At 38.8% G+C, this 14,004-nt stretch overlaps 1 protein-coding gene across 7 annotated transcripts in view; it reads left to right on the plus strand.

Moving 5' to 3' along the window:
• The window catches only part of ltbp1 (latent transforming growth factor beta binding protein 1), a 164,489-nt gene that overhangs the window by 108,125 nt on the left and 42,360 nt on the right, over positions 1-14,004 (plus strand). For 3 of the 7 annotated variants that reach the window (XM_023296177.3, XM_023296186.3, XM_055018550.1), the window contains 4 exons: positions 4,103-4,270; positions 7,864-8,037; positions 11,844-11,866; positions 12,332-12,434. In XM_023296177.3, coding sequence (XP_023151945.2) covers positions 4,103-4,270; positions 7,864-8,037; positions 11,844-11,866; positions 12,332-12,434 — 468 coding nt within the window. The remainder of the gene's footprint in view (positions 1-4,102; positions 4,271-7,863; positions 8,038-11,843; positions 11,867-12,331; positions 12,435-14,004) is intronic. The other 4 variants (XM_023296191.3, XM_023296202.3, XM_035942162.2 and 1 more) reach the window with 3 other exon arrangements.

Below are 14,004 nucleotides of genomic sequence, written 5' to 3' on the forward strand. Positions count from 1 at the left end.
CTGCCAGGATGGGAGTCAAACAGGGAAAATCTGGAATGACAATGTACTCCAAAAGTGACAAAAACTTGAAACAAAGTCTAAAGCCACATTGTTCCACTGAGAACAAATTTAGCTAGTAGCTAGTAAAAACACACCAAGATCATTTATGGTTGGCTGCTGCCCGAAGTAATATCCATGATAGGTGACAGGAGCAGCTGTATGAAGAATTAATAACATGAAGTAGCACACTTCTTGTCTGTGAAGCTGGCAAGTCACGGAGGCAAATCATTTGCTAGATTGTTGCTTTCAGAAAGTAACAAATTGTGGGATTTAGCCCTACTCCATATTCAGACATTGGTAGAGGGCAAGAGGGAGGGGTTGGGAAATCTTAACAAGCCCTTTGAAGCATACATAGGTCCTATGTTTGAGGTTAAGAGCTAGCTGGGGCAGGTCTTCAGACTTCGCTTACCTAAATCCTGACCAGACATTGATAACGTCATGATGAAAGCCATACCCATAGCATGATGCTGCAGAACATCATGCTGTTTCTTGGCAAACACAGAGCACAGCATTGAGATCAAAGAGCCTAATTTTTCTCTCATCAAACTATGGAAACATTTTCCTCATGCTCTCAAAGTCCTTTGAGCAGCTTGGTGAACTCCAGGTTGGCCTACGTCTGCCTTTTACTCAGGAGGGGCTCTATCCACTCTGTCTGAGTGCAGGGATAGTTTTCTTTCTGGCAGGTTGTCCCATTTCTGCAGACGAACCTTGCAGTGACTGCTGATTTCTTGGGCAGCTTCCTAGCGAAGGCCCTCCTCACCCGTTTTGTCATTACAGCCAGATGGCCTACTGTAGGAAGGGTCTTAGTAGTTTCAGACTTCTTACATTTCACAATAATGGAGTTTACTTTGCTCCTGGGAACTTTAAATGTTGAGGCTTCTTTTATTCCTTTCTCAAGCACTATGTCTTGACACAGCTCCTTTCTGAAGGGCTCCACTGAGTTTCTGTTACTGAACTTTACTGAAGAGTATTATGGGCAAAAATTCATTCCACTTTGATGAGTGACTGTATTTGTTTATGCTGAAGCACACAAATGAGGAGCTGAATCAAATGGAATAGAGAACAGGACTGTCCCTAAAATAGTACCCTTCGGGAAGCAGGTGGAAATCCTGTGCTCACTGCATTTCTGGTTACTGAAGGAAGGATTCTGTTGCTGATGGGTTCTAAATGCAGCTATACTGATTGGAAAAATAAATGTAAAACAACTTTGTTGCTTTAATCAAAGCAGCTACAGATCTCAGAATCAATGTACCAACAATTGAGAGTATAAAGTGCACAGTACAGTTCTGTCACTACCAAGGGTAGGAAGAAAACACTATAACCAACACTACCATCACCACTATCACCAACTGCTGACAGACAATTGATGAGGATGGTCAACAGTAAACCAGGCATCACCAAAAAACTGTTCTGCAAGGAATCAGAAGCTGCTGGAACACTGGTGTCAGTGTCCACAGTCAAGAGTTTTTGACATCACCATGGGCTAAACGGCTGCTATGCAAGATGGAAGCTCTTCTCTAGAAGCAGCAACTTCAGGTTCAACTGAAGTTTACGACACATGAACGAATAAAAGGGCATCTGGTGGAAAGTGCTGTGGTTAGATGAAACAAAATTGAGCTATTTGGCTGGAAAGACTAAAAATATGTTTGGAGGAGAGAAGGTGAGGCCTTTAATCTCAAGAGCACCAAACCTACTGGAAATCATGACAGAGATACTATGCTCTAAGCTGGTGCCAGGAAAACCTAAAATAATCACCAAAGGTTGTGTCTTGAATGTAGTTGGGTTTTCCAACAAGACAATGATCTCAAACATACATCAAAAGTGGTAAAGAAATTCGTAAATCAGGCTTTAATTATCGTTTTAGACTGGTCTTCCCAAAGTCCTGACTTAAACCCCACTGGGAATCTGCAGACTGTGGTGAAGAAACAAGTCTGTGTCAGAAAGCCAATAAATTTAGTTCAACTGAATCAATTGTGTCAAGAGGAGTGATCAAAGAAGTGAGAAGCTTGCCAGAAGCTTGTAGTTGATTTGAAAATAGCCAGGGCACGTTCAACCAAATATTAGCAGATTTTGTCATTTTTTCAGAAGACCAGTACTAAATCTATGAAAAGACCAAAATGCATAATTTTTTTGGGGGGGGTTCTTTTTTGTGACGAAGACACATGTTTCAGTGATACCAGCATAGAAATTTAGGAGCTATAGGAACAATTGAAAAGTCAAGACTAGCATGATATGCCTGGTCTTTACAAGTGCATGTAAGCTTTTATCTATCTATCTATCTATCTATCTATCTATCTATCTATCTATCTATCTATCTATCTATCTATCTATCTATCTATCTATCTATCCATCTATCCATCCATCCATCCATCCATCCATCCATCCATCCATCCATCCATCCATCCATCCATCCATCCATCCATCCATCCATCCAGATAGCTGTTAATGGCAGAGTTGGTTAACCAAAAAAATATTACTGCAGTTGCCTCTTCATCTGCATCCACAAACTTTCCTTAGTTACTACTCCTTCTCTAGTATTGCATGCTTCAATGGACAACTATCACTGTGTGAAGCCGTTGACTTGGATAGAGATCCCTGCACAGCCAACTGTGATTGGTTTTCCTTTCACTCATTGTCATCCATCTATTTTTTTACATTTTACCCAGTTTATCTTGTAGATGGTCACAGGGGGCTGGAGCATATCCCAACTGATATTGGGCTGGAGGGGGATTACAATCTGGACAGGCTGCCATACCATCACAGGGTTAACACAAAGAGACAGGCAATCATGCATGCTCACATTCACGCCTACAGTCAATGTAGAATCAGCGATTCACCTGTTGCGGCAGCAGCTGGTGAGCAGGTCCCCAAAACCGTCTTGTTGTGAGGATGTGCTAACCACTGCACTACTAATCCCTCAGACTCAAATGATGCCAATGCAGTTAACTGCAGTGGAAAGCATCATAAACACTATACCTGCTAAATGTCAATATTTTTGTAAAAATTCTTGTAAAACTGTTTAACTTTTTCAGTATGCTCACAATAGCACTTAGCTCTGTGCTGAGTCAGTGTTTATGGTAAGCTAGGCAAACCAAGTATTGATGCTAGTTCTGTAGTTAATATAGCAACATGAGAGTCATGTCAATGCTATCACCTCATATCCATAAAGAAAGTAAATAAGCATTCTTCCAAAAATAAAAATTCCCTTTAGACTGTCTTCGCATATGGGCTCAGTACGGTCATGGGAGCAAGTGTGAATATGAAAGTGCCTGAATATTTCATGTAACTACATGTGTCCACATTTGTTGTACAGTGATGGGACTTGAGAATTCTTCCAGTCTGTTTTGATAGTATCTCTGCAGCACTTAAACTGCCCATGTGGCTAAATTTTAGCCTCAGCACAAGCCAAAGCCAGCCTTTTACTGCAGTCAGTCCTGATGTTTAACAGTATTTATGGGGAAAATAGGTCAAGTATTTAACCAGTAATTGAAAGAACTTACTCCAGGTAAGATTTCTGGCAAATAGGACGTCTTAAAAAGAAGATTCTTGGTTCCCCTTGGAGGTCATTTTGCCTGTGTTCCACTCTGAACATTTTCCAGTTGTTTGTGGAGATGCTTGATTGTACTACATGATGCGGAAAGCATAGACTAAGCCAAACTCTCCTGCATGCCTTCATCTGAGCCCGCACTTGACTTTGATAATGCATGAAGCCTTGGCATGAAAATGTAGATTTTTTTTCATGTTTTCCCTTCAACATGTTGTCTTTGCTTTGGTGTTTGAATGTGTTTCTGTGTTTTGTGTTTTGCTTCAGTTGTTAAAATGCGGTTTCCACCATCTGACAGTAAAGGATGTTTTTTTTTTTTTTAATGCGCCCTGGTGTTGTTTTTAGATGTATGTTGAGATTGTTCGTGGCAGAGAGGAAGGTTGCTTTGGTGAAGGGGACCTCTTTATTTCTCCACTCTTTGTCCTCTCTTTCCCCTATGTATGTCTCCTACACTTTGGTGCACCACTTCCTACGCCTCCCCCTTCCTCCTCTTTGTCCTCCTCCTGCGCTCCTCTTCAGCCAACACGCCTGCCGTCCAAGAGGAGAAGGGGGCTTGCTTCCGTTTGGTCAGCTCAGGGAGGCAGTGTTTGCACCCAGTGTCTGCCCAGCTGAGCAAACAGCTCTGCTGCTGCAGTGTGGGCAAAGCCTGGGGCCCTCGTTGTGACAAATGCCCCCCTCCAGGAACAGGTAAGGCCCCCAGCCATGTCAGACATTTGTTCTGTCTCAACAAGGCCTGAAGTTACTTTTCTCACTTGTATGAAGCAAATGCAATGCCAGACACCATTCAAATGTCTTGCAGTTCAATTTGGCCTCGCAAATCAGCAAATGAAGCTGAGGCAGTCAGATCTGTCCACTGGGTCGGAGTTCTGTCAGACTCTGCTCCGCCTTTAAATTAACAAGCTGCAAGAATAGACTACCTGAGTACCCGTAATCTGACAAGTGAAGCACTGAAAAATTGTTAGGTCTACTTCTTCATGGCTCAAGAGGCTGTTCATTACAAAACTGTTGAACTTGGCCTTTTAGAAGTGTAAGCTTGAATTTGTGTCCTCTTCTTTTATTCTGATACTCTCTGTTTGCATGGGTTTCACAGCTTGGCTGAGTAGCTGCTTTTAGAGTTGCTTTTAGATTCATTAGCAATGCCATTTGCAGTAGCTGTTATTACACTCACTCTTACCACTTTCTTGTTGTCTTTTTTTGAGTTCCACACATCTTAGTATGTCAGTACAGTTTACTCAGGCAGTTACTGTCAATGCTCACAGGCATTGTAGCAGTTTCCATTTCATGTGCATTTTAATGTGTTGAAGGTGTGAATATGATGCTGTTTGGAGTCATACAATGTTTCCTGTGCCCTCAGATGTTTCATTTTATCATGTTACCAGTGTTTGTAATACCATGAATGATCAGCATCTTGTTTCCAACACAGTGTTGAAAAGGTTTGTTGCTTTCTTTTGATGAAAACAAGCTGCCAGACTTTGCATTACACAAGACATTTAGTGTGGGAACAACCATAAGGTTAGTCTCTGCCAGTGACTCCACTTCCTACAAATTCTTGGATGCCTTTCAAGACTTTCAAGACTACCAAGTAGAAATGATTATTTTGAATACTCTTCAGGTCCCTTGTCTTGCCAGTGAAGTAGGTTGTTCCAGTGGCTTGGGCAGACATTAGTGCTTCAGCTGTACAAAATATACATTTTTAGCTGCAATTTTTCTGACAATTTACTGTTATTTTACACATTTTCCTTGTTTTGTTAAATTACAGATAATAGCTCGTAAAATCACAAAAATACCTATATATATATATATATATATATATATATATATATATATATATATATATATATATATATATATATATATATATATATATATGTTAACAGTAAAATTCAGTATTTTTACAGATAGTAATGTTTTCATTTACAGGGTTTTAATCACATTATTTTACTGCATTTATTCTCATTATTTTACAGATATTTTCATTCATTTATTTATCTATATATTTTATCTTAAAGAAAAAAATATATGTATTTAGTATTTAGTGTTGAAAGGTGGCAAATAATTTTTGTACAGTTATTGAACAGATTGTATGTTGTAACATTGCAGAAAAAAGATGTTAACTGTCAAAAAAGGACAAAAATGTCTATATCAAAAATCTGTATTTTTCCAAATTGTCATTTGTTCCTTGACACCGTTTGACTGAAAAAGTACAGCTTAAATGTCTTTAAATCACCCAAAATATCAGTCTCACAGATATTTGTTGTTATATGAAAAAAAAAGATTATCATTATTATTAATTAAAAATAGTAAAACTATTCCAAGTCATCAACAGCATAATTGCAATTAAAGATAAAGATTGTTTAATAATGCTGTAATAATGACAATGCAAGTCAGTACAGTTAATTTTACAGATAAAAAATGTAATACTTTGTATAAATTAATAAAGAACTGTTGATAAACATATTTTGCGCACTAAAATTCAGGTTAACAAGAGATTATTTTACTGAAACTAACAGACTATCCCTAAATTTCATTCTTTCGCACAACAAAATGTTATTTTATAAACCTGAAGAACAGAACAATTAGCAATGGTAATAGTGTTATGTTTGCAATCCCCTTTGGTTGAGCAACAAATGTCATTATCATTTCAGAAATTCTGTCTCATGGATTAAATGTTTTTTGCTCCAAAAATTGGTAAAGCGTCACAAGGTATACATCTGTTTCTCAAATGACAATATCTAAAAATTAGATTGTATTCCTCGAACATTGTTAAACCACACACTACACTGAGATGCTATATGTTCAAACCATTCAGTGTGTTCAGTAAAAAAAAAAAAGAAAAGTGCATTTAAAAAAGCTTGGGAAGTTTCTTTTGTTCAAAGACCATCTCTACTGTAAAACACCTGTAGAAAGCAGCAACATAAAGTGCACGGTCTAGTTCTTCCAGTCACTTAATGCTAAATATTATTGTTTTGTTAAATCATTTGACTGATATCATTGGTCAAAATTTCCTTAGCTCAGATACTATTCATATTTCTATTAATATATACACTACCGTTCAAAAGTTTGGGGTCACCCAGGCAATTTCATGTTTTCCATGAAAAGTCACACTTTTATTCATGTGCTAACATAATCACACAAGGGTTTTCTAATCATCAATCAACCTTTCAACACGATTAGCTACCACGATGTAGCATTAAAACACAGGAGTGATGGTTGCTGGAACTGTTCCTCTGTACCCCGATGTAGATATTCCATTAAAAGTCAGCCATTTCCAGCTAGAATAATCATTTACCACATCAACCATGTCTAGACTGTATTTCTGATTAATTTAATGTTATCTTAATTTTTTTTTTAAAAAAGCTTTTCTTTCAAAAAACAAAAAAGACATTTCTAAGTGACCCCAAATTTCTGAACGGTAGTGAATTTCAGCAGAAAAGTAACTAGAAGGCTTGGTACGAAGAAGGCAAAGCAGTTCGCCACGTACAGAGAACTGGCAAGTTTATTTTTTTACTGTAAGTTCTCACTAATCACATAATGTTGCAGCTAAGGAACATAGGCTCGAACACAAGTATTCATGAAATACTTCTTATGGAAGCCAAAGACGGGAACATCATCAGCATATAGGCTGATTTTCTGTTAGGACACCTCACGAATCTCACATCACCACTTTATGTTCAATGTATATCCTTTTCAATATTTAGCTAGTTGAAATGCAAACTCGATGTGCCACATGTCTTCAATACTAAAGTTATTATTGCCTTTTTCTTATCATGTTGGAGTTTGGGAAAAAAATGTTAACAGGCTAAGGGATTTACATCACATAAGAGTTGAAGGGTGGAATAAATGCAACAGTTTGAAGAAGTAAGGTGTAGGAAATGGTTGAGCTTTGATTGCAGCCTAGAACAAGTTGTGATGTCTGTCTATATGATGAATATATATGTTTGTGTGTTCATCAGAAATGTTTTGTGGGAGTGCTTCATATTGCTACTGAAGTAAGATGTGCTAAATGCAGTTTAAACATAACAGGTCAAGCTGCTGCGTAAAGTAGATTTGGTAGTGTTTCACATGATGTTTGTATTTTGTTTCAAATTCATGATTGAATTCTACATTTATTGAAAATGAGCATTTCAATGTTTCTGCTAGTGCAGCAAGCTGAAAGAAACTATAACCTTACAGAAACTGTCACTCCAAAGTCCAGTGGTTATGCAGTTACAGTTAACTCAATTACCAACATCACTGGGCCACTTGTATGATAACCACTTATGTTTTGTGTTATTATATAGCTAAATTCAAAGAAATTTGTCCTGGTGGAATGGGATACACTGTTTTGCCAAATCCTCCGGTACAAAAGCCAGTGACTGTTTACCAGGAGCCCACTCACCTGTTACCTCCACAACCCCTGCCGACCCCAGAGAGACCGGTGGAGGCTTTTGGGGAACCAGAAGATACTATACCAGGTGAGTCTTACATTTATTATTTCAACTGTCAGTTTTTGAAACACTTACGTTGATCTTAGACTCTGTGGGAACAGGTTAGGTAAAGTAACCCAAACAATAAAGACTATCACCAACACCCTGCAGAGAACTGTGTCTATCACCAACTTCATGGGCCAACAGAAAGCTTGCATGACAGCAACTGGCAGTTATTCTCCCTGCCTCTTTATCATGTCTAAGACTCCAAGACACTGGAATTGTTCCGCTTGGCATATATATTCTCTGTAATAATCCAAGTTGCACAACTTTATTACTTCAGGGATCTCACTGCAAAAGTTCTGTGTCTTTTGGTCTTCCAGCTAGCCTCTGGAACTGACATTAGAACCTTTGTGGCATTAGCAGTGTTAAAACTTAAATATCCTTTGAGGCCAGTTTGTAATAAAATTTCAGTGCTGCAAGCAATAAGCTACCAACAGAATGACTGAATGTAATGGTCACTGTTTCAGAAAATAACCTTGCAACAGCATTTTCTACCAGCAGTAGCTGAGATGGGATTTTATTTGGCACTGTCCTGTGAATTACAATAATTCACATTTGATTTGGTGCATTAGCTACTTATACCCGAGCAACACAGGACCTTACAATTCAACAAGACATACTACATACAAGATGTGCTGAAACTCCCTCAGAAATGTAGCGCTTCTAACAATGATAGGTTTAATGTAGGTTTTTGCAGTAAAGTCTGTATTCTTTTTGCATAACACCAGTGCAGTTCTTTGTATCTAGTTCATTTTCTCTTTACACATTTGGAGTTACCACCTACGGTGATGGGAAATGAAGTGCAAAGTACTGGGTTCATCCAGCCTGGATGGAGGACAATACAGTAGTGGATTTTGCTGACTGCCAGTATGTTTGATTTGGGACTACAATAATTTTATGTAATGGACCACTGAGGGCCAATTGGGGCAATGCAGGTCATTTATTGCATTTGAATAAGTATTGGGAGGCAGGTAAACATCATCATCACTCAACTAGACTTCAGCTGGATCCCTTAGTGAAAACCACAGTTTTCTGTCAGTTGTAGAATTTGCCATGTAACAGTTCGATTCTTGAGATATTATCTGCGTTTTATCTGATATGATTTTAACTGAAATTCCTGTCAACGACATCCATCCATCCATTATCTATACACTGCTTAATCCTTATTAGGGTCAGGGATGTGGGGGGTGGGGGCTGGAACTGACTTTGGGCACCAGTCTATCAAAGGGCTACATATACAGACAAACAATCACACTCACATTCACACCTATGGACAATTTAAAGTTACCAATTAACCTCAGCATATTTTTGGACTGCGGGAGGAAGCCGGAGAACCCAGAGAAAACCCACAGAGAGAGCATGCAAACTCCATGCAGGGAAGCCTGGGACGCAAACCAGGGATCTTCTAATGTTCTAGCAACAAGGCGAAAGTGCTAACCACCAAGCCACTGTGCAACCCTGTCAAAGATGTGATGATGATTTTATTTATGCAGTGCAGAAAGAGACAGTTTGAGTTTTTTATTACCATCTTTTTTTAATTACCGTAGTGATAAAGATGTAACAAATTTCAAACAGTGAATCTAATTTTTTTTGCTCTCATTTGTCAAATGTAGGATCAATTTATCAGTGTCCTAGTGAAAAAATATCCAGACTGTGGGATAAACACCTATCTGAATTTTGCAAATTACATATCCAAAATAACATTAGAAACTCCTATTTATGATCCCTCTTGCATGTGATTAGGAACTCAGATCTTAAAAGAAACATCCCTCTTGTGACATTTGTTTGTAGAGCACGAGGATTAAAGTGCTTTGGCTCAGCACACATTTACTTCAAACACAGCCCAGCCTACAAGCCCTTCAGAGGGGAGAGAGAGACAGGGGGAGAGATAAACCTGGCTGAGAGAGGGAGAGGCGCTTCAGCCTCTCCTGTTATTATTCAGGACATGCTTGGCAGCCACCAAGGGAAGGAGAAATGTTGCAACATCTTCGCCAAAGCCAGACAGAGTCCAAATTGCTACTAAGTTTTGCTGGAGCAGAGGGGTATAGAGTTTTCCAGGCACACAGGACAGGCCTCAAAAAAACAATCTGACAGAAATCCACCGCACAAAACTTGTGTAGGTTAGTGTTTGGATACCACCAGAAAGTAATGAGGCGCCTGGCAGCCATACACACTGGTATTTTGGCATAGCAGAAAGCCATTATAGCCTTGCTTGCCGTGTTTCTGTATTTCAGACATAAGAATGTGGTCTGCAATGTTTAAGATTTTTCACAACACGGACAATAGACTGTGCATAATTACTGAACATGGTATTTAGTAAAGGTTCTACTCAAAGAAATGTCTGATATGGATATGCAGTGAAGGTGTTTCATAAAAGAACGTATTTGCCAGTGTATGTAAACTGTTGTTCACAATTGTAACTTTTAATTGCAGATGACTGTCTTTGCATTTTATCTGCTGATTGTGAAGAATCATAAAAATTATTCCTGTGATTAGGCTGTCTTCTTATGACTATATAATAAACTCTAACCTGAAAACACAGGCTTTCAGAACTGTAGATCTGGACAATATTGGAAAGTTTCCACATAACAATTGATAAGGTAAACTAGCAGTAAAATAGGGAAGTACTTCCTTAACAGAAGCAAGGCAGCAATCCATTTACATAAGACTACACTCACCCGCTCTTCACTACCAGTAGTAACTCAATTTCCCACTTGTGTTTACGCAAGAAGTTTAGATCCAAGATCTGTTAATGTCAGTGGACAATTAGTGTAGAGTAGCTCATAGAAGTAAAACATATAAACTGTTTGCATGAAGCTCAGTTTTCAGAAACCTGAGCTTGACCTGAACTTGAACAGTAAGTCCTTGTTCAAACTTTTGAGGGAATGTGGAAAGTCCAAAACAAGTTATGTATTTAGCTATAAGCTGTGATGCACCATCCACTTTTATGTAACCCTGTTCAGTTCCAAAAGGGTCTGTCATTAGTCGCTAGTACGTTTTGATAGCTATCATGTCTGACCAGAGCTGATAGTAAATAGCTCATCCAAAAGAGTAGTACACTTCATAACCAAGATGGTAGCATCATTTCTTTTACAGAAGAGGATTTACAGAAGTTTTTTACTGTGCCACCTTCTGGCCAGCCTAAACCAATTGTGGACTGATCCTTATAACATGTCATGTTTGGGTATCCAGAGCTTAATATTTCTTCTTCTTCTATGCTGGAGCAACTGATTGTTGTCTGAGAATAGTTTTTTTTTTTTTAAATGTGCAAATCTGTTGCTCTGGCTGACATGTTCATTACAAATAACATTGGCAGTGTAACTTATTGTTGCGAAACTCAACAAACACTGTCCACTGCCTGGCTGCCCAAAATGCAACCAAATTTGTGGTTGGATAATTCCTCAACAAGTGCATTACCACAGTGTCCATCTGTTTTACGTGACAGTACCTTAAGAAAATATGCATACGCATAAGCCATAGTAACTAATTAGCAACCTCAGTAAATAACAAACCGAGAACCACAGTACACAGTAGGAAAGTCACAACGTATTTAGAGCTAATGGACATTCCAAGGGGGGTTTTTTGACAATAGGATAAACATAGAATATCTGAATTCTTTGTGCTGAAGATATTCAGCAAATACTTTTGAGTCTTTACATTAAAGAATAGATACCGTAGATTTAAATGATTAGATTACATAGCTTTAAAACTTCAATCCCATCTGCATTCACACTGTGTATAATATTAAAATCGTCAATTTAAAATTTTGTTCCTTTTTTCCTTTTGTTCAGTAGCAACAACTGCACCAGATCAGGTAGGTTGGGTGCTTTACAGAGTGAACATTTAGAAGCAGTTTGCATGCACAGACTCACTCCTCTGAGCTGCTGAGAAGTTGCAGAATCACCTTTGCATGAAGTCAGCAATGTTGCTGCATGACTTTCGCTGGTCAGCACTGAGCAACAAGTCACTGTTTACACCTCTGATGTGTATATACACATCAAGTGACTGCAACCGTTGGCATTGACCCAAACAGACAAAGTCTCTGCTGAAGCAGCAGACATTTTCTTCCTTTCTGGCTTCCTCACTGAGCTGTTCATTCTTGCTCTGTTAATAAACTGCAGTCAGTTGCCCTGCAAGCTGAATGCTAATCTGCCTCCTGGTACAATGCGTACATTGCATGACAGAAGCAATTTTCAAATGAGTACATTTCAACTGAAACATGTATACAATGCTCTGCTGATCTTTTCCCTTTGGTATTATTGTGTGTGTCTTGTTGAAGGAGCTGGTAGTGCCTGTGGTTAGCAATAGGCCAGTAGTTGAACCTATCCTGCCCCAGCTATCTCCAGGTGTGTCCACTGTCAAGATGGAGGCTGCCTACCCAGGTGTCTGCTTCACTACCCTTTACAGTTTGTGGTACGGTGGCCAGTTTTGGACATCTCAGACTCAGCTTGTCAAGCTTATGTAGCGTTCAGACTGCAGGATATTTCTCTCTCATAGGTTTGTCACTGTGTCAGACAGACAGCTACAGACTCCAAAATTCTGGCTGGGACTTGGCCAAGAGACACAGCAACAACACTTTGGGTGCAACCAATCGTAGCTAGCGTTTTTACACTGATGTGTGATGTTGTTGTGAAGGAGCTCTCAAGGTCCAACTACTGGACACAAGAGTAGAAGTAGTGTGGATGTTATTGGGTGTCTTGTGCTCTTAACAGAAAAAGAAAAAAAGAAAAAAAATGAATGTGGACCCAGCGGTGACTCGCACCAGAAGGACAGCATCACTTATCCTTTGAATATCCATTAGTCATGCTTTCACTTCCTCACATTATTCAGAAGAGAGCTCTGTACTGCTGTCTTGGACACATCGTCTCATATTAAGTGAAAGATTGTTAGACAATGCTGAGGCTTGTGTTTTTGTCGGGACATAAAGAGGTGGCATCTTCTGTAGTCAACTATAATACAATACACATAATAAAGTGATGAGCGGTCAGACCTGACAGCCTACATCTTTTGGGTAGCACTGTTTCACTTGTGATGTTGTATAGTCTGAACCCAGCATTTAGAACACTTTGTCAGCCTCAACGGTACTCCATTTCAGCTGTAGTTTGTTTGTACTGCAACGCAACAATGTGATGTTGAAATTTTTGCAAATCCTAAAGTAACTGTGCGAATAGTAAAATGAAAACCAAGCCATCTGTAACAAGGTCCAGCTGAAAATTTCAAACTAGAACTCAGAAGACGAAGAAGAACACCTGAGTCCTCTGTTACTGACAAGATGAGTCTGATGTTCTTAAAAGGCCACTGTGCTATTATCTTTTCACACTGGTATTAGAAGGACTTTTAAATATATGTCACTCCTTTATTAAGTCGTTTGTTTCTTTCTTTATGCCATTTGGATAGCATCTTGTAGTGCTATTTCAGTTCAAGCCACTGTCACATTTTCGGAACAGTGCAGCTCCTAGATAATAGAGCTGACAATTCTGCATTCATTCCTTTTTTCATATTGCTCTTTGGCCCTGAAAAATAGTTACAAGAGCATGGATTAGCAAATAACACATACACTGATCAGCCAGAGCAATGAAAACACTGACAGGTGAAGTGAATAACATCGATTGTCTCATTACAATGCAATGTCCTGCTGCAGTTCCTTTTATTCAGGACAAGTAGCACCTGCACTACTGTTCAAAAGTTTGGGGTCACTTAGAAATGTCCTTATTTCTAAAAGAAAACCCTTTTTTTCAATGAAGATAATATTAAATGTGTTACAGAATTATAGTCTAGACATTGTCAATGTGGTAACTGACTATTCTACCTGGAAATGACTGATTTTTAATGGAATATCTCCATAGGGGTACAGAGGAACATTTCCAGCAACCATCACTCCTGTGTTCTAATGCTACAGTGTGTTAGCTAATGGTGTTGAAAGGCTATTTAATGATTAGAAAACCCTTGTGC

The sequence above is a fragment of the Amphiprion ocellaris genome, chromosome 16 (genome assembly GCF_022539595.1).
Source record: "Amphiprion ocellaris isolate individual 3 ecotype Okinawa chromosome 16, ASM2253959v1, whole genome shotgun sequence".
NCBI classification, from domain to species: Eukaryota; Metazoa; Chordata; class Actinopteri; family Pomacentridae; genus Amphiprion; species Amphiprion ocellaris.